This window comes from Mustela nigripes, chromosome 13, assembly GCF_022355385.1.
Source record: "Mustela nigripes isolate SB6536 chromosome 13, MUSNIG.SB6536, whole genome shotgun sequence".
In the NCBI taxonomy this organism is placed as follows: Eukaryota; Metazoa; Chordata; class Mammalia; order Carnivora; family Mustelidae; genus Mustela; species Mustela nigripes.
The window spans coordinates 44,116,917-44,144,187 of record NC_081569.1 but is presented as its reverse complement, the minus strand read 5'-3'; the positions used below and the strand labels follow the sequence as shown (position 1 = coordinate 44,144,187).

The 27,271-nt window shown below is 41.7% G+C and overlaps 1 protein-coding gene across 5 annotated transcripts in view; it reads right to left on the bottom strand.

Annotated features, from left to right (window-relative positions):
- Positions 1-27,271, bottom strand: part of ZNF609 (zinc finger protein 609) — a 230,098-nt gene that overhangs the window by 186,790 nt on the left and 16,037 nt on the right. For 2 of the 5 annotated variants that reach the window (XM_059372246.1, XM_059372247.1), the window contains exon 2: positions 8,664-9,537. The exons of 2 other annotated variants lie outside the window; for them this stretch is intronic. In XM_059372246.1, the coding sequence (XP_059228229.1) occupies positions 8,664-9,410 (747 nt within the window). In that variant the 5' untranslated portion in view covers positions 9,411-9,537. The remainder of the gene's footprint in view (positions 1-8,663; positions 9,538-27,271) is intronic. One more of the 5 variants, XM_059372248.1, reaches the window with a different exon arrangement.

Below are 27,271 nucleotides of genomic sequence, written 5' to 3'. Positions count from 1 at the left end.
TAGAAAAATAGTTCAGAAGGCCTGAATATATACCAAAAAACCTGACTTTAATGGGAAATAGCTAAGCAAGAGCCATGGTTCTCTTTTATTTTATTTAAGATTTTATTTATTTAAAAGCAAGAGGGAGAGTGAGCACGAGAGAGAGCGCGCACCAGTGAGAAGAGAGGCAGAGGGAGAGAGAGAAGCAGCAGACTCCCCGCTGAGCAAGAAGCCCAATATGGGGCTTGATTCCAGGACTCCAAGATCATGACCAGAGCTGAATGCAGACACTTAACCAAATGAGCCACTCAGGCGCCCCAAAAGCCAGGTTCTTCAACTTGAGATCAGCCCTGAACCAAAAGGAATCCAACAAACACTTCCAAACTAACTCATCTATCAAACAATGTAACTCCAAACCTCAATGGCTCCAATTGCTCTGACTCAAATCTCTCTCTCCTCAAACCTTCCTGGAAACCAGGAGTTGAAACATAAGCTATCATGACCTCATTCTTTTCCAAAACCTTCAGATTTTGGCTTAACTCTTTAAAGTCTCTAAAGATATCTTTCAACTTAATTTCACAATGACCTGTACCTCATAGCTACTAACATTATAATATCAGCAATAGTTAACATTTATTGAGTAGTTACAACATGCTAGGCACTGTACTGAGTGCTTAATGTTCTTTATCTGATCTAATCCTCACCATAAGGTCAGTACTATTATTTACTTCCACATTACAGATAAGAAAAGAAGCTTAGTGTCGCCTGGATGGCCCAGTTGATTAATTGTCTGCCTTTGTCCCAAGTCATGGTCCTGGGTCCTGGAATGGAGTCCTGCACTAGACTCCTTGCTCACCAGGGAGTCTGCTTCTCCTTCTGCCTGCCCTTCTCCTTGCTTGTGCATGCTCTCTCTCTGACAAATAAAATTTTTCTAAATAAATAAATAAGGAAAGCACTTTATGACAGCGTATCTCCAACTCTGGTATGTATCATAATCAAAGAAAGAGCTAATGTTAAAACACAAGGCCCAACACAATTGTTCACAGATACTGCAGCTGCTGGTACAAGGACTACTGCTTTATAAAAAGGTAAAGAGAAGTAATACCCTCACCTTAGCTATCATTTTCTCATGCGAAATCACTTCTCTACAGAGTACTTCGGACAAAAGAGACACTTAGGACTTTAAAAAAACCTCCAGGGTCTGAAAGTTAAAAGATTTTTTCCCCTACTTCACAAAGGCCCCAGTATCACCAATGACATTAAGACAATGGAAATCTTGGGGTGCCTGGGTGGCTCATTGGGTTAAAGCCTATGCCGCCTTCAGCTCAGGTCGTGATCCCAGGGTTCTAGGATCGATCCCCGTGTTGGGCTCTCTGCTTTGTGGGGAGCCTGCTTCCTCCTCTCTCTTTCTCTGCCTACTTGTGATCTCTGTCTAACAAATAAATAAATAAATCTTTAAAAAAAAAAGACAGTGGAAATCCAAAAAAGGAAAATTAAGACCAGAACGACTGTAAAATTCTGCTCAAGGGCCTGTCACCATCCACATTTTACTTCTTCAGCCTAAAAGTGTTTTCTTTGGGTATCCTAGGGCAAGAGAAACAACATAAGAAAAAGGAGGGAGATTGTTTTGTAATACTAAAAAATCGAGGACAAGTTCTAAAAATATAATAGAATTTTGCCCTATGAACAGAAAATCTCTAAATGCTATAAATTCCTTCTGTCTGTCTCTCTTTTGTCACACTATCATCTATCTCAAAAGAGCCATTCCTCTTACGCAAGACTGACCCAAAGTCTATCCTTTCTCAGGTAGTTTAAACATTGATTACGTCAGTGTCATCTAGGATGAACAACTTCAGGTATAGGATTTGTTAAAAATGTCTCCTCAGTCTGCTGGGGAAGCTTCTTACTTGGATGGGTGCTGTCAGCCATGACTAAACTGTACCAAGAGAAATATATTTTAAAATATTAATATGGCTTGGCACCTTCCTGATGCTAATCCTTCCAGGTCCATCCCAATGGTACAACTGGGAAATTAACTGGAGAAAAGCAAGCTTCCCTCTGCTTTCTACTTTCAGATGCTCCTCCTCTACAGCTCTGCCATGCACAGACTCATTCTATACATATACACAGAGATAGAACATGTGCACACACACAAATAACTCTCGGCAGGAACCAAAAATCAAAGCCTAACCCCACGGTTTTGAAGTGAGCAAGTCCAATTTCCTTCTTTGTAGCCCCTGACACATGCTGGCTGGGAGCCGTCTGGATTTTTTTTCTGCCTTGTTCCTGCACCAGAAGGCTCTGCACTGCAGGTCAGGGGATGATAAGGAAATGAGCAGTGTAATTTCCAAGGCCTCTGAACACGGCCCTGTCAGCAGCTCTGGAGGCGGGTTACTCAAGCATGGCTTGAAGAGTGAAAACCACAGAGAGGAGTGCTCAGCCAGCCAGCAGTGGCAGGATCTCAGCTGTGTATGTTACTGCCACCTCCAGCCTGAAAGCCCAAGCCCTGCTGCCTCCCTGGATGAGCTCTGCTGGTAAAAGCTCTTATACCCAAATGGCAAAAATACAAATTCGCATTGGGGGAGGAAGATTAAGAACTGGGACTTAGATTTTTCCATGCACTCTTGTGTAGAAACAAAAAGCATTTAGTGCTCTTCCAGCATACACGAGATTGCACAGGCTGGTAAAACCACAATAGCATCCATCCAAAACACCCAACCCCACAGGAATATGGCCAGAAAGGAAACTTAATTTATATGAAATGTGAAATTCAATAGGCTACTTCAAGATTTTTTAAAGCCAATTTTCGGTCTCCTCCCTTCTCCAAATCCCACTATAAATATCAGGACCTTTAGAACCCATCACCAGCATGAAAATTTCCCAACCCAGGTTTGGATCTTCTTCTGAGTACAGTGCTCAAAATCTTAACCTACATGTTTATCTATTTATACTGGGCTTTCTGTATAGGGGGAATGTGGTTATATTTCAGCCCATTATTGCCTATGACAGACTGAGACATATTTTAACTTAAATCATGTTTTTCTCTCTTTCTAATATTTATTGAATGCTTCCTACTGAATGCCTCACACTGTTCAAAGTGTTTTATATGCGTTAACTAATTTAATCTCATAACAACCCTATGTAGTAACTACTGTTTTCCTCATTTCACAGTTGAAAAAACTGAGGTAGAGCAGTTAAATAACTTGCTCAAGATCACTCAGTAAGTGGCAAAGCTGGGAAACAAACCAGGTAGTCTGGCTCCAGAGTTTATACTCTTTTTTTAAAAAAGATTTTATTTATTTATTTGACAGAGAGAGAGAGAGATCACAAATAGGCAGAGAGGCAGGCAGAGAGAGGGGGAGCAGGCTCCCCACTGAGCAGAGACCTGATGCAGGGCTTGATCCCAGGACCCTGAGATCATGACCTGAGCTGAAGGCAGAGGCTTAACCCATTGGGCCACCCTGGCACCCCCAGAGTTTATACTCTTAACCATTAAGTTATAGATAAAAGTTGATGTGAAATTTAAGTTTAGAAAGAAAGCTAATGTTTTATGTCAGAAGTGGCTCCCAGTTCTCACCTTAAACAGAAAATTCACAATGGTTCTCAAATGATAAAGTATACAGCAATTATCTGGAGAGACTTCTGGAAGTTTTTGGGCCCGTACTCCTGAAACTTACTTAGCAGAACTGGGGTAGGGTCAAGAATCTGCATTTTGACACTCAGGTGATGTGATACACACGGTTTTATGGGAAACACTTTTAGGGACTCAATTGTAGATGGTAAACCGTAAAGTCCAAAGTGCAGGAAACTTCTCTGTTACATTCACTAGGACATACTGAGCACCAAGTATAATACCTAAGATCTAAAATGCACTCAATTGCCAACTATACCTCAATTAAAATTTTTTAATAAAAATAAATGCACTGTTAATATCCTGAATAAATGGTATTCAACAGTATATATCATGTCTTTATAAAACAGTTAATATCCCAATTCATTTAAGGTCTACCTACTAGTGATATGTCCAAGAAGCAATAGGGTTTTTTTCTTACCTGCAATTGCAAAAAAAGAGGGAACTGGCAATGCCTCAATGATTACAATGGAAATTTGGAATGCAATAATTCAGAAAACACACATATACACACAAACCAAGCTCAAAGCAGTTTAAAAGTAACTTTCCTTTGTTATATGTAACAAGATAATAGGATAGGCTTAACACCAGCTATAAATAGTTCTTTGCAAACATCATCATCATACCAAAGAAACCTAAACTCAAGGGCTCTTTTGTTTATTAAGCATTTACAATGTTAAAATCGGTATGAAAAATAGTGAAAACAGTTTCAAGAGTATCTGGGAATTTATATCCAATGTTTCTAAGGTAGTTTTTAGAATGGGAAAACAGAATCCCTCAGAACAACTGAAGACTTTTTAATAACCCCAGAGTAACCATATGCCCTAAGAACTTGGTCACCAAAAACCTGGTTTCTAAGCCTGGCTTTGCAACGGATTACCTGTGAGAGCCTAGGCAAGTCACATGACTTCCCTGGTCTTAATTTCTTCTTCCACAAAATAAGGAGATTGGACAAGATAATTTTTCTGTGGGCCCTCCTTGAATTACAACACCCAGATGGAAAACAGAGTTACTGAAGAAAAAATAAATTAAGATCAGGCTCTGTTGCATCTCTGTCCCACATAAATATCAACTTCTTTCAATTTTTCCCATGTAGGAAAATACTGGAGGGCATCTGGCTTCAGGAAGCATGGTTGACTGCTATGTCATCAATAGCTGAGAAAAACAGCTAGTGAAGGAGGAGGCTTTATGAGAGAAAACCTTGAATCAGAAGGGAAAAAAGAGACCTGACCTTGATTGGGCAATGAGGAATTGTAACACAAGAGAACTTAGCTGGAAGGCATAAACTAGGGCAGGAAAACAAAACCAAGGGCAGAGGAAGATGCTCTTAGAACACAGGATATGATAGCAAGCATGATCAGAAGGGGAAAGGGCAAAGAGCACACTTAATGGGGTTTTTTTGGTATCCTAAACTAAGGGGGGAAGTGGTAATATATGTAGCAGTCTGAGAGTAACGGAAGCTGAGACCCCAAAAACGGAAAGCAGAGTGCAGACTGTTTCTACCTTGCAAGGTCAAAAACAGCAGCTAAAGAGGCCACGGGAGCTTCTGGTTGCAAACTTGTAGATCCTTTAGCCACTAGAGCCTACTGGTTACTTTATATGATTTGAAAAAATCAGTCTCACCTTAAATTCCTGGTTTAAGCCCTTGATTCTGACAAGAGTCTGTACTGCAGGAGAGACTCAGCACAGATACATCACTGCCTTCTGTGGTTTGTACATTCTTTTTTTCTTGCCTGTCAGAGTGGCAATGCAAGCACTAAGCTCTAAGCTTGGAACATTCAGGCAAGGCACCCTTCTTCCCCCTTCCATCCCTAATTTAACAACCTTTCAATCAAACCAAAGGCAAGGGAACAGGCAGGAGCCGAAAGGCTCTGTCTTGTTTATTCCTCAACATTCCCGCCCTCATCTCTTCAGCTGGCAGGAAGCATGAGCAGGAGTGTTCAGTAACAATTCAGGGCAACCGCAGTTGCTAAGAGCCGTTTCTGGTCTCTCCTAGAACTCTGGGAAACAGCACAGTGAAACCTTCCAGAGAAAGGTGTGGTGGAGCCTAAGCAGGATCCCATGAAGGGAAATCCACATTCTTGGCTGATAGGAAATTCCCTCAGCCACAGCCCAAGATACTTAACTAGATGAGAAAGAAGGTCCTGAGGTGGATAATTTGAATACTCAAATCTCCCTCATTAGCTAGTGGTAGATACATGACAATTCTACCCTACAGCACAAACTATTTTCTCCAGTTTCCAAGGTGGGAGTGGGGAGGGAAGGGGCAGGTGGACATGGTTAGGGGGGAGACATCAGTCGAGACACTTCCCCAAGTTTTATAAGTTTTCTTCATGACAGCTCCCAGCTCAGATTATACAGTTCCCAGATTATATCAAAACATCTGTTTTGCTGTTTTAGTTCTGTTGGTATCCCCACATAGAAGAAACATTCCAAGCCAATTAAGGCATAGGCAAGCCCGTAACTCAGAGAGAAAATCTTAAGTTTTCAAAGACTTAGCATACAAGCTATAATAGTAATCATCACTGAGCCCCTCTTATACTCTAAACCCTGGAGTCCATATTTCCCAAAATCTGATCTGCTCTAAGATTCCTAGCCTTCTTCCCCCTTAAGTCTTCCCCTCCTCCCATTCTAGAAACACTCTCTCCCTGAACACTGTTTTCATCTCCTAGCAACTTCCTAACATTTACTTAAATAATTATTTCAATGATCAAAGGCTTTATGGAAAAGCACCCCTAGAAACACTGTTCAAAAAGGTTGAGGAAATAGGGAAAGGAACTAAGAAACCTGTTTTGGCTTACAGTAACATCAAACTGCAAAGCAACTTTCTGCTTCTGAAAGTATTTCCCAGCAGTTTTCTTTCTTCCCAAAAGTGAAGCAATCTCTCCCCCTTTTCTCTCTCATTCCATTGCCCTACTGTCAGTCTCCTTGGGAGACAAGGCTTATATATCACAGCTCCATTATAAAGGGGCAAACCTCCCTGACACCAAGGTGCTTTCCCAGCTGAATATACTGCATCTTTCAGCCCAATTATAATCTGAAGGGCAGCCACCCAACTGGTCACTGGACCTCCAAGAGAAAACAAGTTCCATTTGCTACTCTATTGGAGACTATCATAGACATTTAGACTTAAATCCAACATGAAGCTCAGCACCGTTAATCCTTTCACCTGCAGATGACTTTTAGGCCTACAAGACTGGGACATGAAATTAATAGTTCTAAACAGAAAGGAAAGATTTCATGTTCCTTTCACTCTCCAAAGTGGCCACTTTTCAGGGTTCCTGGGTGACTCCATGGATTGGGCAACCGCCTTCGGCTCAGGTCACTATCCCAGTGTCCTGAAATAGAGACCCACATCGGGATCCCTGCTAGGCAGTAAGCGGGCTTCTCCCTCTGCCTGCCCCTCCCCCTGCCTGTGCATGCATGCGTGCATACTCTCTCTGTCAAATAAACAAACAAACAAACTAACCCTAAAAAAAAGTGGCCACTTTTCAGCACAGGAATAACAGTGATTATGGACATGGATATATGGCAAGAGTTTATTGCAGCCAGATGTAGGGAACAGTCTAATGGGCCTGGAACAGAAGCAAGAACTGGTACTCCTAGGCCTCTTTAAAACAGTATTATCCATCTGTACCCCAGAGAAAATGGTAAATCACAGCCAGCACAGGACAAGCCATGCCAGTAGCCAGCTGGAACTTGATGCTGCTGAGGTGGACTACAGCATCTGTCACCTAAACACAGGCAGCTTTTCTTTGGCAGCTGCCTCCGGTGAAAGGGAATGAACCATTGTGTTATTAGTGGAAGAAAATTCACAGCCCTGTTACCAGGGAAGCCCAGATGTTGCTAAGAGCTACAGATGTGCCGGAGGCAAAGACCAAAATACCTACAGCAAAGAAAGCACAAGCTACCACTGGAATCCAGGCACGGAGAGGGCACCACCACACAAACATACACATGCAGCCTCTATTTATTAACACTTACATATGGAAATAGGTATTCCCTGTTGCAGCTGATGTAATTACAGAGAAACCAATTTATACTGCATCTGCTGGGATCAGCTGAAAGCAAAGGGTGAGCAAACACAGAGCGGAAAAATCAAGAGACAATGAAGAGCTCATCACCAGGCCAGCCGCTTTGCAGGAAATTGTAAGCTGCTGAAGTTTAAGGCAGCCTGAGCTGACCCTAGACTGACACCTCCTCTGCTCCAGCTCTGCAAGCTCTATTTCCTGAGACATGAACTAAGATCATCTTCCCAGAGGAGGAGAGCCCCTCCTGGGGCTGCTAGCACCTGTCCTTCCAACTCAAGCAGAAGGTAAGGTATCATTACACTGTTTGGTAGCTATTAAACCACCAGGACACTTTGATTACCAATAGCTGAGGGAGATACTTGGCCAAAAACTGTACCTTTAGTAGCCAAACAATCTCTTTCAAGGCCAAACATGCATAGCCACAACGCTAACTCGTAAGACCTGATTAAATACCTCTTAGTACAGTCAGTACCTCTTGCTCACTTCTTTACCTGCCCCTTCACTCTTTGGTAGGTACCAAAAGAACACTTGGCAGATATCATTCCATGAGACTTATTTAACCATTTCTCTTCCAGAAACCCAGCAGCACCATTTATTCCATTAAGACGAGCACTCAACTGAAACCCTATCATCAACTTACAAAGTTTATCAATGACTCTGAGGATAAAATACAAGCAAGCTGGCAGCCACATAAAGGTTGATGCCCATGTCCAGCAACAAGTGTCTGAGGGTGGGACAAGGACAAGGTGGCAGGTTCTCCAACTTAAAGAGAAAATTCATTCTACCAAGTAGCTGCCCGCAACAATAGATATTCTCCAAAATGTCCAGGCCTGCTGTTAATGAATCTGTAGAGAATCCCCTAATTATGAACAAAACCACATTATCATTACCAGCTGCTCTGACCTTGTAATTGGTCATTACCCACAAACTAATGAGCCTCCCACAGAGTGCACAAAGCATTTGGTGGTTAGTCCAGGGCAGTTCTGACTGGCAGTAGGCAGCCAGATCTGGCCACCTCTTACCTTTTCAGACTTGACTTTCTTTAGCGGGCGACACTCATTCTCCCCTTCCTCTGGCTCCGGTTTAGCTCCCAAAGGATTGAGCGCTGCCCCAGGCTCAATAGCTATACTCCCAAGTGGCTCCACAGCTCCTGTATCCACCCCTGCACTTCCATCATACTGACCAACCCGTCCTCCCAAGGGAACTGGCTGGAGGACCCCAGGATCCTTTTCTGAACAAGTCCCCACTCCTTCGCTTCTCTCCTTCTTGCTCTTAGATGAGCTGTTCTCCTTCTCCTTTTTGGAGCCGGCTACACTGCGGGATGCCTTAGCCGCCTTCTCTGAGCCCTTGGGAGCAATAGCAGCAACCAGGCTTCCTGCATTGGCACCATCTCCTGAGCGTCCCTGCACCTCTTTCTTGCTAGCTGCCCCCTCACTTGGAGTGAACAGGGAAGTCCCTGGAGTGGGTTTGCTAGTGTCTTTGCCACTCTTATTCCTTTTGGATTTTGATTTGCCTTCCTTCCCTTGAGGACCTGGCACTGGGGTCACAAACTTGATGTTGTCTGGTAGTGTGGCCACAGCATTGGGAGCCGGTATCCCCACCTCCTTTGAGCCTGACATTTCCAGTTTCTGCTGGTCCTTTTCCAGATCGGCGTCCAGGTCAATGATGAGATTCCCTACTCCAATGTCCCATTCATCCCCACTGTCGTATGTCTCAACCGGGTTTGCATCCACTCCTTTCCCTCCGGAGGCTCCACTGCTCAAGGACATCTTAGAGTCAACGTCCCACCTCAAGATTCAAGGCTCTTCCTTGCCCCCAGCTTTCCTATTTTCAGCTTCAGCTATGTTCTCAGACCTGTCACATTGGTCAGTACATGCCCAGTGGACAACATCATTGCTGGAAAAAGAAAATTTAAAGAGCTGTTAAAGGAAACAATACAGGCAAGGAGACAGCCTGAAATAAACTCCCACACAAAACAGACTATTCCTAGGGGGCTATCACATCACAATGGACAAGACAAACAGGTTCAATAGTATTTCTAACCAAGTCACATTGGACCAGGGAAAAGTTAATTCCCGCTCCATCTCCCCAGGGGAGAGTACAGTATTTCCAATTGCCCGGAGAGTCTGTATAAGTCTTAACTACGGGTCCTTTAGAGTTAGTTTCCCATTCCCCAGAGACTAATTCTACTACCACCGCCAGCTGGCAATCCTCCCTCAATCAATACAGGCCCTGGCACATAACAGATTCAAGCTCTAGCACAACTGTACTCATATCCCCTTTCTCCTTGCTTCTTCTTGAATTATCAGAGACTCAGAACATGGACTTGCAAAGGCTGTAAAAGCCCTCTATTAACAGAGTCTGTCCCTACTAAAAATAAAAAGGATTCCTTGTCATTCTACTGTTTTGGGGGGAAAAATCTTATTATGGATAAGAGCGAAAGAGAAAAAGCAAGCAGAACGAGAAAAAATATAACATTAGGATAGAGGCCAAATATCGCAACTAAAGGAGGCAATCATCAGAGAGGACTCAACTACTCAGCTTAATTTCAGTTAAATAAGCCTTATTCATCTCAAGGTTTCAAATTATGTCCAAATAGCATAATGCACTGTAACCTTTCCCACGTCCCCCTAAAATATCTACGAAGACAAACACACACATAAACACACACACAAAAATTGTACCCTGACTAAACACTTCTAAAACCCCTAACACCGGAGTATGAAATAACTCTTCACAATTTTATATAAGATTGTTGGCATGGTGGGGCACCTGGATGGCTCAGCCATTAAGTGACTTTGGCTCAGGTCATGATCCAGGGTCCTGGGATGGAGCCCCACATCAGGCTCCCTGCTCGGCGGGAAGCCTGCTTCTCCCTCTCCCACTCCCCCTGCTTGTGTTCCCTCTTTTGCTCTCTCTCTCTCTCTGTCAAATAAATAAATAAAATCTTTAAAAAAAAAAAAAAAAGATTGTGGGCATGGTATTGATAAATACCAAGGTCTCACCACATGAAACAGAGATTGGCTAAAAAAAAGCGGGGACAAAACAATTTGTAACACTCCAGTCTCCCAGCTCATGAGACTTTGAGAGTGTACCATCTAGAAAACCTGGCAGTCAAGAAACACCACCCAGATATTACTTTATGACAAAGTGAAAGAGTTCTGTTCTTGCTCACTCCCCTGTCCACCATCTTTCTATATCTATTTAGAAAAGAATGCTCATAAGATAAGAGAGCAAAGAGCAAACCAGTATGGCACAATGAATCCTATAAAGTGGATTTCCAACAGTAAATGCTACGGATAGGACAGAGACACGACAAATTTTAATTTTTCACCTACTCTCTCGAGACAACATCAAAGAACCAGGGTGCAGTTACAAGAGAAGATATCAGAGCTCCTGGGTGGCTCAGTTGGTTAAGCGACTGCCTTTGGCTCAGGTCATGATCCCAGAGTCCTGGATCAAGTCCTGCACCGGGCTCCCCACTCAGTGGGGAACCTGCTTCTCCCTCTCACTCTAATGCTCTGCCTACTTGTGCTCTCTAGCTGTCAAATAAATAAATATTAAAAAAACAAAACAAACAAACAAAAACAAAAGAAGATATCCTCCAAGACAGCAGAGCTGCCCCAAGTGAATGCTTGCTAGTAACTGGGATTTAAGAGAAAAAGGTGTGCAAGTTAATTTGCCATTTAGCTGTAGATCTGAGGGAAAAAATACATCCTTTACACAAGTAGAGAGCTTAGTACCATTAGGAACAACTATTGCTGGCATTGAGTCTACAGAGATCCTACTTCGTAAAAGGAAGAGCAATCTGTCGGGGGGTGGGGCGGGGGCAGCATGATGTGGGAACTATGAAAAAATGCCACCCACAAGGTAAAGGAAACATTATCCCTGAAGTCAGAGAAATGATACCTCTGAAAATATCAAGAATTTTATTTATTTTTTAAAAGATTTATTTTATTTATTTGAAAGAGACAGACCAAAAAAAGAAAGAAAGAAAGAAAGAGACAGACAGACAGACAGAGAGAGCATGAGTGGGGGGAGTGGGGGAGAAGCCGACTCCCTGCTAAGCAGGGAACCTGACATACGACCTGATCCCAGAACGCTGGGATCACGATCTGAGCTGAAGGCAGATACTTAACCGACTGAGATACCCAAGTGCCCCAAATATCTGGAATTTTAAGGAAATTTTTGTTGAAATGTTTGGAATTCTCAATACCACCTAAGAAGACTTGGCTTCCAGTAAATATTAGTATAGCACACCTTTGTTCATTCATTAAAAAAAAATTGTATTTATTACCTACTAGTGCTAGGCTCTAAACTAGGTGCTAGGAATACAGCAGTGAATAAGTGAGTAAGGCAGTGGAAAATGGCACTGGAAATAATTCTATTATGAAGGACGAGTATTTCTAGAAAAGGGAATGCCAACTGAATCTGCACTATAGTGCATCATTAAAGCATAGTTCTTTCCAACATCATAATTTATTACTGCTGCAATCTTTGCAATTGTGGCAAGGCTTAGAAGATAACACATTCACATTCACCTAAAACTCACCCACTTTCCTCCCAAGCTGCCATATCACCAGTATGTAATTTAACCATTAAAATAACCCGATGTTTGTTTAACCTCAGAAAAACAAAACTTTCAAGATTTTCCTCTAAAGAACAAAACAAATGAACACAACCTTCCTCTAGAAAGCAGGAATATGATGGAACAGAGACTACTGGGGAAAGAATATAAAGTACATAAAAATGACAGTACTCAGAGAGCTTATGACAGTTCTCACTTTACTGTACTGGATGACCTGTCATATGGAGCAAGATAAAAGAAGCATGCCCATAAGGAAAAGACAGCATTAAGAAGAAAATAGGCAGAAATGAAAGGATATGAACTTAAGACAAAAGGATATAAGGATATGACTTTTTTTTTAAAGATTTTATTTATTTATTTGAAAGAGAGAGATCACAAGTAGGCAGAGAGACAGGCAGAGAAACAGAGAGAGGAGGAAGCAAGCTCCCTGCTGAGCAGAGAGTCCCATGCAGGACTCACTCCCAGGACCCTGAGATCATGACCTGAGCCGAAGGCAGATGCTTAACCCACTGAGCCACCCAGGCACCCGAGGATATGGCATTTTTTAAAAAAGGAAGAAGGAAACAAAAAATGCACTACCTATTAAAATTCACAGAAATATCAAGAAAGCACAGAACTGAAACTGTGGGAAACGATTTAGTAAACTACAAGAAAACTTGAGATATTTTCCTAGAACGTGAAGAAAAAGGACAGCAAAAAGAAAATGAGAGGAATGTTGAGAGATATACCACCATTTAATAGCAGTGAAAAGAAAACTGAGGAACAAATGGGAGGTAAGCAACCCATTAAGACATAACAAATGAATAGGATCTTTATCTGAAAAAGATCCTGCATGCAGACTGAAAAGGATTACTGCTCTTTCAGCAAAACCCATTTTTTAAAAAAGATTTTATTTATTTATTTGACAGAGAGAGAGCTCACAAGTAGGCAAAGAGGCAGGCAGAGAGCGAGGAAGGGAAGCATGCTCCCCAGTGAGCAGAGAACCTGATTCGGGGCTCGATCCCAGGACCCTGGAATCATGACCTGAGCCGAAGGCAGAGGCTTTAACCCACTGAGCCACCCAGGTGCCCCAGCAAAATCAATTTAAAAAAACAAACTTACACACATTCTGGCAAAATTTTCTAATTATAAGGACAAAAATTGGGCCAACCTCAGGCTGCTCTACAATAGTAAATGTTAAAAAAGAATGAAAAATCTACAGAATTTGAAGAAAAAAGTTAGTCAAGTCTTACACAAAGTCAAGTTGTTTGTCATGTATAAAAGTAATAGGGGCACCTGGGTAGCTCAATCAGCTGGTCGTCCAGCTCTTGGTTTTGGCCCCGGTCATAACCTCAGGGTTGTGGAATGGAGCCTGTGTCAGGTGCTCAGTACACAGTCTGTTTGTCCCTCTCCCTCTGCTCCTCCCCTAGTCCCCTGCTCTTGTGTGTGCTCTCTTTCTCTCTCTCTCAAATAAATACTTTAAAAAAAGGGTAACAAATTTTCAGTTATGTAAAACACGTATATATCTGTCTTGTTAAAAAACTATCTAAAGCCCTAAAATCATTTCAGTAGCATGAATGTTAATAATTCTTGTCAACACAAATACCAACTGAATTTTGTAATCTAAAGAGTAAAACTGGATGAAGATATTAAAAATTATTCCTGAAAAAAATCTGAGATAAAATCAATGCCTATAATAATGTAGAACCCAAAGTTCAGCCTTACTACTAGCAAGAAAAGACACTTCCTCAAATTCCTCTTGTCCCAATTCTGTATGTCCTGGCAAATTGTTTTGTTTTTTCCTAGTAAACAAGATATACTGCCATTATTATTATTTTTTTAATGTGATTCTTCTCAAAGGGGAGCTGGAGATGAAAATTTGAACATCTGGTAGTCTGTGATCATTTCCAGGTTCTGCATTTTAAGTGATATTCATTAAACAGAAAGATGTCCAAGAGTATACTGAAAGATCAAAAAGCCATTTTTCATAAGAGCAAAGGTCTTACAAATACAAAGATTAAGATATTCCTTAGTTTGGAAAGGAGAATACCAAAGGGAGACAGGTTGGTGAGCTTCAAGTATCTGGTTGAAATGTGGGAGAGAGAAATTATCCTGTGATGCTGAGGGTAGAAAACAGGACAAGTGAATAGAAGTTACAGAATTGACAGATCGTTTGGGACACGTGGGTGGCTCAGTCTGTTAAGCACCTGCCTTTGGCTCAAGTCATGATCCCAGGGTCCTGGGATCAAGTCCCACCACCAGGCTCCGTGGCTCAGCGGGGAGCCTGCTTCTCCCTCTGCCTGTCTCTCCCCCTGCTTGTGCGTGCTCTCTCTCTCTCTGACAAATAAATAAAATCTTAAAAAAAAAAAAAAAAAAAGACAGATGTTTTAACTTAGGAAGAAATTCAGTTATTTCCAACAATAGCCCACAATGCTTAATGAAGCCATATCTTTATCACTGAAAATAGTGAGCAGAAAAAGCATAATCATCTGTCAAGCAAATAACATTAAGAATTCCTCTATGTGTGGTAGGGGGTAGTCTGGATATGCCTAGGGCCTTTTTCAAATCTGTAATTCTATTAAGGTATCTACCAAAAAGTGCTTTCCTTCCTAGAAAACCAGCCAGCATTTCTGGACCAGGATACAAACAAAGAAAACATATCCTGAGGACTGATCTTTAGTAGTCCCAATGTTCTTTTGAGAGTTACTGTCCTATTTTTAAGGGTATTAAGAGTTTTCATAAGTAGTACTTTTAACCAGGTGACTTTTCAGAAATCCAGTCTTCCAAACCTCACAGGCTTCACAGTAACTTTGGTGGTACATTTCCAAAGATAAATTGTAAAATTGCCAAGGATTCTTTAATCAGCCTGACTGCAGCAGCCAAACCACTTCCCATCTGCTCCCTACAGCTTCCCTGGCTTTAGACTGCTAATAATCAATTCTCTGACAGGTCATTGCAGAGATGTTTAACCCCAGGAGGTAGGGCAACTAACATGCTTGCTGGAAATGAAAAGCACTGACCTCTTGCTTCCATGGCAGAGAAACTGCAGAATGAGGAGAACCAATACCTTAGAGAGACCACAAGCCACTTTCAACTTGAGAGCTTCTGTAAATACTTTCCTCCCTCTTCTCTCCCTCTGCCTAAATGTACTGCACTTCCTCATTTAGGACCACATTTCACCAGATTCTGGAATTACTTGTCAGTACCATTCATTATCTGTTCCAGCACCTGATCGCCAACAACTCCTATCTGCACGAATATAGCTAAGGAACTAAGATAGGCCATGCTAATCATTCCCCATATCCTGTACCTATACCAGCAAAAATTGAAATCCCAGTTTCTTCTCTAGAACCCAATTCCATCTCTCAAACTCCAAGCCCACAGACTAGTTTGCAATCACATATTTTGGGTCATTGTTTACTTTTTTAAGGCACATGCCAAACATCACGCTACTTTCCTACCTCAGGAATGTACAAGAACTTCAAGATGGCTGAGAATAAGAGTCTTCATGTGAGGTCTCCCCACTGCCCAGAGGACATAAGCAGCAACTGACCCTACTGATGTTCAAACATAGTAAGTACAGTACTTCTCCCTAGAGGACTATAAAGAGAGAGTATCTCTTTAAACTGCCAACTACCCACAGATAATCTGATCTAAGAAGCAAATAGTCCAATGCTGTTGTACTCTAAGTTTATCTGTCTACCCCTCTTCTTATGGGTTTTGGATCAATCTTCTTATAGGCTTTATCATGAGTGAGAAGCAGCTGTATGTAGGTATAATCTGCTTGGGACCATACAAGTCATACACATTTAAACATGAGAGTGATCTGTCTGGCTAGGTAGTTCCCTCCAAAAGCTGTATGGTAAAAAAAAAAAAAAAGAAAGAAAGAAAGAAAGAAAAAATGCTATACCCAATTTTAAGAAGATAGCATGGTCTAGAAAATAAGCACTGAACTTAGAATCAAGATATGATTTCTGGGGCACGTGGCTGGCTCAATCAGAAGAACATGCGACTCTCGATCTTGGGGTTGAGAGTTTGCCCCATTTTTTTAGAGATTATTAAAAAAAACTTAAAAAAAAAGTGATTTCTGGGGGTACCTAGTTGGCTCAGCAGTACAGTATGTGACTCTACTTTTTTCTTTTTTCTTTTTTTTTAAGATTTATTTATTGGGGCACCCGGGTGGCTCAGTGGGTTAAGCCTCTGCCTCTGGCTCAGGTCATGATCTCAGGATTCTGGGATGGAGCCCTGCATGGGGCTCTCTGCTCAGCAGGCCCCAACCTGCCTCACTGCCTACTTGTGATCTCTCTGTCAAATAAATAAATAAAATATTAACAACAAAAAAAGATATATTTATTTGAGAGTGTGTGGAGGTGAGGAGGGGGCGATCTTAAACAGACTTCACACTGAGTATGGAGCCTGACTTCAGGCTCAATCTCACAATCCTCAGATCATGACCTGAAACCAAGAGTCGAATGCTTAACTACACCACCAAGCACCCCATTTTTTTTTGTTAAGGCTGATTTACTGGAGCATCTAGGTGGCTCAGCTGGTTTTAACATGAACTCTTTTTTTTTTTTTTTTAAGATTTTATTTATTTGACAGACAGAGATCATAAGTAGGCAGAGAGGCAGGCAGCGAGAGGAGGAAGCAGGCTCCCCACTGAGCAGAGAGTCCAATGCGGGGCTCGATCCCAGGACCCTGGGCCCACTAGGCCACCCAGGTGCCCCCTAAGAAGAACTCTTGATTTTGGCTCAGGTCATGTGATCTCATGGGTCATGAGATCGACGCCCCAGTCAGCTCTATGGTAGGTGGGGAGTCTGCTTCAGATTCTCTCCTTCTGAACCTTCCCTGCAACTCTAAAATAAATCAGTCTTTTGAGAGAGAGAGAGAGAGGAAGCACGAGCACATGGAGGGAGAGGGAAATCGTGAATGTCAAGCAGACTCCCTGCTGAGCAAAGAGCCAGAGGTGGGGCTTGACCTCACCACCCTTAGATCTTGACCTCACCCAAAATCAAGTTGGAAGCTTAACTGACTGAGCCACCCAGATGCTCCCTAGAGCATGCTACTACTCTTGATCTCAGGGTCATGAGTTTGGGCCTCATATTGAGTGTAGAATTTACATAAAGGAAAAAAAAGAGAGAGAAAGATGTGATTTCTGGACTCAAATTTTCACTGACCCTAAGCCAAGTTGCTTCATTAAATATTCTCATTTATCAAATGGAGCAAGCGTCATTCCATGAATTCTAAGCATATTATAAGCATACAAATTGAAAAATGTAAGACAACTCAAAAATATAAAATGACCCAAATATTCTTACATTGTTCTAGTGTCTGAACTTAAAGTGTCTGCACTGCTTCACAATTAGATTTTATACAGAGTATCACAGTATTTAAACAGAAAAAAAAGGAAAAATGTTTAAAATTTTTTTTACAAAATTATATAGTACTGATATTAACCTAAGTTCTATGAAAGAAAAATGGCAACCCATTTTCTTCTTTCTTTTTTTTTTTTTAAGATTTTATTTATTTGACAGAGAGCACAGAATGGTAGAGGGAGAGAGAGAAGCAGGCTCCCCACTGAGCAGGAGGTCCAATGAAGAACTTGATCCCAGGACACTGGAAGCATGACCTGAGCTGAAGGCAGATGCTTAAATGACTGAGCCACCCCAATGGCCTGGCAATCCATTTTTCTTCCATGAACTCAGCAGTCTGAATTTTCTCTTTAGGATACTCCTTAACTTCAGGTGTGGCTCAAAACCCTACACTACAATGACAAACTCTGTTTTCCTTCAAAAATCCTCTAGGGCAAAGGTACCCATCTCAAAACTCTCTTTTATCACCTGTTCCTATCCACTAGGTTGTTGACCCCACTGATAGGACCAGGGGTCCTAATAGACCAAATCTGAATTGTGTGAGATTCATGGGTCTGATGCCCCAGGGAAAGGTCAATAAACCAATGGGAGTTGCTACAAGAAAACTGTATTATACCATCTTCCCTCAATTCCAGAGGCCTTCCTGAAATCAGTTTGTGCTAGCCAGCCCCTGGTGAGGCTAGTACAACATTTAAACCACCCTCAGTGGCTCTGAGCTTTACCCAGCTGGAAGAACAGGTATCTCCCTCTCCACCTGCCACACTTCACAGCTCACTTATCAACTGAATTTCCACCTAAGGCTTTAACGAGAAACAATCAACTTTCCTCTGGGCCTCTCCCTTAATTTATTACATTAATTACTGTAACAAAGGAACTGTGTCATCTCCTCAAGTACCATAGCTCTAAGCTTATATCTCCAATGGGGGATCAGATAAAGAACAGACTAACAATGCCAATTTGAGAAGACGGATCCAATTCAACAGGGCTCATCTGACCATGTATCACCTAAGGACAGAAGAGTAAAAAGTATAGCATCTCTCTGTCCCTAAGTGTTTTATGCTACATCTCATGAACACTTTTATGGTCCTCACAGGCTGCTGTTCTCTGACAAAGATTATGAGGCTTGACCTGTTTCATTTCACAGAAGCAACTGACACTTCCACCAGGACACAGCTATTCAACAGGGCTCAGGCTTAGAGCCTTGGTGTTTGCTGATACTGCTTTGTGCCAGCATACATCTCACAATAGGCTAAACAGCATACCAAATATGTAAATAGTTCAGTCCCAGCTCTACAGGGATTCATTCGGTGGAACCAGTGCACAGAGAACTTTTTTTTTTTTTTTCAAAGATTTTATTCATTTATTTGACACAGAGAGATCACAAGTAGGCAGAGCAGCAGACAGAGAGAAAGGGGGAAGCAGGCTTCCCGCTAAGCAGAGAGCCCGATGCAGGGCTTGATCCCAGGACCCTGAGACCATAATCCGAGCTGAAGGCAGAGGCCTAACCCTCTGAACCACCCAAGCTCCCGTCCACAGTCCACAGAGAACTCTTATCAAGACCTATGGGTGGGCGCCTGGGTGGCTCAGTGGGTTAAGCCGCTGCCTTCGGCTCAGGTCATGATCTCAGGGTCCTGGGATCGAGTCCCGCATCGGGCTCTCTGCTCCGCAGGGAGCCTGCTTCCTCCTCTCTCTCTCTCTGCCTGCCTCTCTGCCTACTTGTGATCTCTCTCTGTCAAATAAATAAATAAAATCTGTAAAAAAAAAAAAAAAAAAAAAAAAAAGACCTATGGGTAAGTAGGCCAAGAAGCAGAAGGCAAAGATCATCTAAATAATAAAGCTCCACTAATCCCCTTTCCCTAATTGGAGGACTGTACAGCTTTTATAATTTAGTTTGACTCCCCAGAAGTAAACTTTCTATGCTAAAGCGAAAGAGGTGCTCGAATTCTCAGGAAAAAAGTGAATAGTGGAGATGGCTAGGAATCAGATCTAAGAAATCAGCCCTCCACACAGAACTGTTGCATGAAAGCTTTTCTCTATGTCAATCATCTATCTATAAAATATGTGACAATGTGGGAGAAGTTCATGGGCACAAGGGAAAGGAAATAACCCAAGAATTTCTCAGGAAATACAAGGAATTACCTTCACTTTTTATAGACCTCACCTCCCTTCCTAAACTGTACACAAGAGCTACTATGCTTTTGTAACTCTAAAGAGCAAAGAAAAACTCTCTATCAAAAGGTACTATTCACTGTTAGCCATTAAAAAATGGTGGAATCCACATATACACCCATAAGGCTACCCAATACTTCTTCAGTCCTAGCTCATGTCCACACTGTCCTTTGCACCACACTCTTACCTTACTGCCTCATGGCTTTTACCTGAAAGGTATTCCCTGTGCACATTCTACCTCCCAATGTGTGGAATGACTTGATTAATATTTGTTTCCTCCATTCGAATGCAAGCACCCTGAGGGCAGGGACTATTCTTTTTTGCTCACCACTGTATCTTAATAACAGTGTTTGGTTTACTGTCAGCCCTCAATAAATATTTTGGTCAATAAATGAGGGAGGGATGGACGCCTGGGTGGCACAATTGTGGTTGGGCAACCAACTCTTGATTTCAGCTTGGGCTGTGATCTCAGGGTCACGGGACAGAGCCTCATGTTGGGCTCTGCGCTTAGCTCAGAGTTTGCTCGAGATTCTCTCTCCATCCCTTCTGCCCCTCCCTCTCGTGCTCTAAAGTAAATAAATAAATCTTTAAAAATATATATATGAATAAATGGATGGGTGGATGGATGGATGGATGAATGAATGAATGAGGGAGTGAACACGGCTTTCTTCTCAAAAGGCAGAATCGTAATTGTGTCCAGGATGCCCTTTCTCCTCCCTAGTCTTACTTCAATTTCATTTGTGTCTAGTTACAAACTGTCCCAATTACCTGACAGTCTTCAAACTTACTAAAACAGAATATGGATTCCTCTCTCTAGGAGGAGTCTAGGGGAAATGTTAGGAAACAAAACAGTCTCCACATTTCTTTCTTTCTTTTTTTGGAAAGATTTTATTTATTTATTTGACAGAGAGAGAGACAGAGAGAGGGAGAGAGAGCACAAGCAGTGGAGGTGGGAGAGGGAGAAGCAGGCTTCTGGCTGAGCAGAGAGCCCAAAGCTGGGCTTGATCCCAGGACCCCAGGATCATGACCTGAGCCAAAGACAGACGCTTAACGACTGAGCCACCCAGGTGCCCCTCCACATTTCTTAAAATACCTATGTGCTCCTAAGTGTTCTCTTAACCTTCAAATAGTTTTATCCATACACAACGCAGATGCTCCCCGAAATAGGGCTAGTACACAAATCAGGTGTTCTGGACATAACTGACTCCTGAGAACCCTCATGTATATACTTAAATGTATAATAAATTCTATCAGACTTTAATCACTAATTTTTCACATTTTAAACATCTATAAATCAAAGATGACAGAAGTCAGAAAAATGGTCATGTCTGTGGGGTTGGTGGTTAATGACTGGGAAGAAGCATGAGGGAATCCTGTGGGGCTGGAAATGTTCTAGATCTTGAACTGGATGGTGGTTATATGGGTGTACAAATATGTAAGAATTGAGTTGTACACTTAAGATTAGTGAACTTAATGTACTTTATTACATGCACATTATATCTTTTTTTAAAAAGCAACACAGTAGGGCGCCTGGGTGGCTCAGTGGGTTATGCCGCTGCCTTCGGCTCAGGTCATGATCTCAGGGTCCTGGGATCGAGTCCCACATCGGGCTCTCTGCTCAGCAGGGAGCCTGCTTCTCTCTCTCTCTCTGCCTGCCTCTCTGCCTACTTGTGATCTCTCTCTTCAAATAAATAAATAAAAGCTTTAAAAAAAAAAAAAAAAAAAACAACACAGTAGGGACGCCTGGGTGGCTCAGTTGGTTAAGCAGCTGCCTTCGGCTCAGGTCATGATCCCAGCGTCCTGGGATCGAGTCCCACATCGGACTCCTTGCTCAGCAGGGAGCCTGCTTCTCCCTCTGCCTGCCATTCTGTCTGCCTGTGCTCGCTCTCTCCCCCTCTCTCTCTCTGATAAATAAATAAAATCTTTAAAAAAAAAATAAAAATAAAAAGCAACACAGTAAATATCTATGAACAAAAGAGCTGCATTACTAGATCATGTTCCTGGTCCTAAAGCAGCATTTTATGCAATCATGGTAAAAGGGAATCATGGCATTAATCTGCACAGGCTAGGATATTATGGCGGAATGATAAGGAAAAGAAAAAAAAAAGGAAAGGAAGAAGCTAACTAATTAAGCATTATTCTATGTTTGACTATATTGTGAGATTTACAAATCCGTTGAAGAATCTGAAAAAACTGGGATGCCTGGGTGGCTCAGTTGGTTGGACGACTGCCTTTGGCTCAGGTCATGATCCCGGAATCGCAGGATCGAATCCCACATCGGGCTCCTAGCTCCATGGGGAGTCTGCTTCTCCCTCTGACCTTCTCGCTCATGCTCTCTCTCACTGTCTCTCTCTCTCAAATAAATAAATAAATCTTTAAAAAAAAAAATCTGAAAAAATTAATGACAGTGATGTAACAAGCCAAAATAAAGAATGTAATTAATGATATTAAATCATGGACAAAACAAAAATTGTACAAGAAAACTTAACAGCAATATACTAAATGGCCCAACAGTGAATAATATGTACTTAACACAATGAGTACATATTTAACCAAAAATGTGACACAACTATAGTAAGACAATTTAGTAAAGAGAGGACAGCAGAAAGCATGTTGTTATTTTGACACAGGAGTAAATCTAAGAAAAAGACTAAAAAGGAGTGCCTAGGTGGCTCAGTGGGTTAAGCCTCTGCTTTCGGCTCAGGTCATGATCTCAGGGTCCTGGGATCAAGCCTCATATTGGGCTCTCTGCTCCCCTGGGAGCCTGCTTCCCCCACCCCCACCTCTCTGCCTACTTGTGATCTCTCTCTCCCTATCAAATAAACAAATAGAATCTTAAAATTAAAAAAAAAAAAAGACTAAGAAGTATAAAGCTGTTACATATAGGGAGTAAGACTTGGTGGTGTCTTGCCAAAATGTCTTATCAAGGTAAAAAAAGTAGATTACTGATTTTCATTAAAAGCCATAGTGGTACTTGATTTTCAATATAAAGCTTATGGAAAGACAAAAAAGAAAAGCCTACATATTAATTTGATAAATAAAACACATTTTGGAATAATTACATAAAAAGGATATACTCCCTCAAACATCCCTGGATTTCCTTAACAGGTTATCATAAGGGGTACCTCGGTGGCTCATCTGGTTAAGTGTCTGACTTTGGCTCAGTTCATGATCCCAGGGTCCTGGGATGGAACCCTGCATTGGGCTCCCTGCTCAGTGGGTAATCTGCTTCCCCCTCTCCCTCTGGCCCTACCCTTGCTTGTGTTCTCTCTCTCTCTCACTCTCTCTTAAATAATAAAATCTTTTTAAAAATAGGTTATTGGGGCGCCTGGGTGGCTCTGGGTTAAGCCTCTGCCTTCAGCTCAGGTCATGATCTCAGGGTCCTGGGATCGAGCCCTACGTTTGGCTCTCCCCTTCTCTCTGCCCCTTACCCCCCTCATGCTCCCCCTCTCTCACCATCTCTCAAATAAATCAATAAAATGTTTTTTAAAAAATTTTATGGGAGGGGCGCCTGGGTGGCTCAGTGGATTAATCCTCTGCCTTCAGCTCAGGTCATGATCTCAGGGTCTGCCTGTGTCTCTGCCTACTTGTGATCTCTGTCTGTCAAATAAATGAATAAAATCTTTAAAAAAAAAAATCTTATGGGAGATGGAATGACAGCAGAAATGAGGTTAGGTATGGCTATAAAAGGGCAATGTGAGGGATCTTTGTGGTGATAAAACTGCTTTGTATCTTGACTATGGTGGTAATAAAACGGCAGAGAACTAAATATATACACTCAAATGAGTACAAGTAAAACTGAAGAAATCTGAACAAGATGATTAGATTTTATCAATGTCAGTATCTGGTTGTGATACTGTATGGTAGTTTTGCAAGATATGACTATTGGAGGAACCTGGGTAAAGGCTACAAGGGATCTCTCAATATTATTCTTGTTACTGCATGAGACGCTACAATTACCTCAAATTTAAAAGTTTTAAAAATCATTGAAACAAGGGCATCTAGGTAGGTCAGTTAATTAAGCGTCTGACTTCATTTCGGCTCAGGTAATGATCTCACGGTCGCTACCGTGAGATCTCTCACGGAGCCCCATGGGTTCTGTGCTCAGTAGGGAGTTGGCTTGAGATTCTCTTGCCCCTCCCAGAATGGAGCTCAACTCAGGGCTTGAACTCACAACCCTGAGATCAAGACCTGAGCTGAGATCAAGAGTCAGATACTTAATCAACTGAGTCACGGCAGGCACCCCAATAATATTTTCTGTCTTTAAAAGATGAATTTTTTTTGACAGGTCTTCATTAAAGCCTTTACCTCCTTTGGTCACTGGCTCTGGTATGTGTTTCTTGGGGATCAACAGAACACACAGTTATCCCAAATATAAACAAACCTTGGGTTTACAGAGGGATGTTTATTTTTATCTCTGTTTAATTCTGATTCTCTTCCTAATGTTGCTCACGATTTCCTTGGCAGCACACTGAGCTAATTTTTCTAGGAATAGGCTTACCAAGATTCCTAGTCTTTGGGGGCTTACAAGGGTTAACTATAATTTACTCATTCGAAGAAAGTGGTTTGGACTTTCTAACTTTTTTTTAAGATTTTTTAAAAATTTATTTATTTATTTAAAGATTTTATTTATTTGACAGAGAGAGATCACAAGTAGGCAGAGAGGCAGGCAGAGAGAGAGAGGAGGAAGCAGGCTCCCTGCTGAGCAGAGAGCCCGACGCGGGACTCGATCCCAGGACCCTGAGATCATGACCCAAGCTGAAGGCAGCAGCTTAACCCACTGAGCCACCCAAGCGCCCAAAAATTTATTTGACAGAGAGAGATCACAAGTAGGCAGAGAGACAGGCAGAGAGGGGGAAACAGGCTCCCTGCTGAGCAGAGAGCCCATTGTGGGCCTCGATCCCAGAACCCTGAGATCATGACCCCATTCAAAGGCAGAGGCTTAACAACTGAGCCACCCAGGTACCCTTTCTACCTCTTTTTAAATGTAACACTTGTCCACATTTAAGCTCATCTATTTTTCATCTCTCCCCACCCCCAAGAGCCATGAGACTCTTGAAGTTTATAATCTAACTGATTCAGGAACTAGTTTTAACTACCTAAAAAAGCTTCTGTGAAACATTTATTAAAAGGTCAAATAAGATGAGTGTTTTTCCTTAAGCTCTTCTACCTAGAACAACTTACGAGGATGGTTCCTGGACGTAATATTATGAGGAACCAGCATAGTACAATGCACAAAAAGCCAAAACAAAACAAGGGAAGCAGCAGAAAACCTCAATCCTATTCTTTACTCTCTCTTAGATGCGTAACAATTTCAGGCAAGTCACTGCACTTATTTGAGCTACAGCTGCTTCACCTGTAAAAACATGAGACAATTAATATACTCTATACAGTATAATACTCTCAGTAGAAAATGGGGTAGCCCCCCAACATTAAACTCATTGATATTCCTAAGGAAGTTGAATATTTACTTGAAATAGAACAATAAAAAGACTGTGAATAGCCTCAACAGACACAATCAGGTTTGTGTCTACCTTACAAAAGCTCAGTTTTCAATTTTTGAGTTTTAGAACTGCAGAGAAGGAACTATGGACTGTCAGAAAGTCAGTTTGCTAATATACAACAAAACATTTTCTCCTATTCCATGAGTAAAGTTTTTAAATAGCCTTGGCCTGACTTTTACAAAATTCTCTCAAAGTAAACAATGTCCACTGGTGACAACTTTGTCCACACACAACTACTAATGATTTGTCATATGTGACTTGTTATGTAAACTAACCTATCACCTTAGCCCCAGTAAGTTACATGAACAGTACCAAGTCAACTCAATCTTTACTTTGTATTTTTATCAATTTCCAATAGTTTTTTGTCTCTCCATCTCCAGACCCTTCTTATGGAGAGAATCACATCTGAAATCTACACCAGTCTATTAGTGTAATGATCATGCCACTCACAACTTTAAGTAACAGACTTTCACTAAGAGATTTACAGTTTACCCTTGAATTCCTTCTAAAATCTTGGGTAGAGGTACTTGATCTAATCAAATTTAATGATGTGGGAGAAAAATGTGTTGGAAATACTGAATAAATGTTAATATTTCTGGGATAATTCCTGGAACTTCTTTATATTTTTCTATAATTTTGTACTTTGAAAAAGATTAATTCATGTTCTAACCAGAAAAAAAATAAAAGTTAAGCACCTATCATCATTTGATCCAGAAACTTTAATCTGCTTAGGAGGAGGGGAAAAACAGAAGTGGAAATTCTCTGATGCTTTCATTCCTGAATGGATCCTTCACACCATGATCAAGTAGTCTTACCAATTTTCTAGCTGCCTTTCCATTTCTAACACGTCTCCTTAAAAAAATAAAAACAGGGCGCCTGGGTGGTTCAGTGGGTTAAGCCACTGCCTTCGGCTCAGGTCATGATCTCAGGGTCCTGGGATCGAGTCCCACATCGGGCTCTCTGCTCGGCGGGGAGCCTGCTTCCCTCTCTCTCTCTCTGGCTGCCTCTCCGTCTACTTGTGATTTCTCTCTGTCAAATTAATAAATAAAATCTTTAAAAAATAAATAAATAAAAATAAAAACAAACAGGAAATTCTGACCATCAGCTGTACAAAGAGGTTTATCGAATTTCGTTTTTTTCTTTAATCTAATTTCTAGGTGGCACTCACCTATCATCACTTTGTGGGCTTCTTTGTCCTTGAATGAAAATATCTGTATTTTAAAGATAGCTTTCTTTTCTCCACAGCCTCTAAGACTATGCCAAATAACTATCTGTTTTGTACAGTCCTTTTGATCCCTAGCTTTCTTTTAACATGGATTTTTAATACAATGATTTTTTTTTTTTAAGATTCCATTCATTTTATTTGACAGACAGAGACCACAAGCAAGCAGAGAGGCAGGCAGAGAGAGAGGAGGAAGCAGGCTCCCCGCTGAGCAGAGAGCCTGACGCGGGACTCGATCCCAGGACCCCGAGATCACGACCCGAGCCGAAGGCAGCGGCCCAACCCACCGAGCCACCCAGGCGCCCCTAATACAATGATTTTTAAGCCTTTAAGTTTGTAATGGGTTATTTGCTTTCTAAAATCTATTTTTCCTAATGTACATACTTGATCATAGCTCCATTTCTTAAAAGTGAATCCCCATGTGAAAGATTTTGTTCTTCCTCTCCCTGAAGAATGCTACCTTAGTCAATATATGATTACTATTTTTTGTGAGGCTGAGAATCAGATAAGATGATTTTATTTTTTGACCCAGTAAGTTGCATGCACAGAGCCCATCACAGAAGTTGTTGGTACGCCATGACTAGGACAGTAATTCTTTTTTTTTTTTTTTTTTTAAATATTTTTTTTTTTAAAGATTTATTTATTTATTTGGCAGAGAGAGATCACAAGTAGGCAGAGAGGCAGGCAGAGAGAGAGAGGAGGAAGCAGGCTCCCCGCTGAGCAGAGAGCCCGATGCGGGACTCGATCCCAGGACCCTGAGATCATGACCTGAGCCGAAGGCAGCGGCTTAACCCAC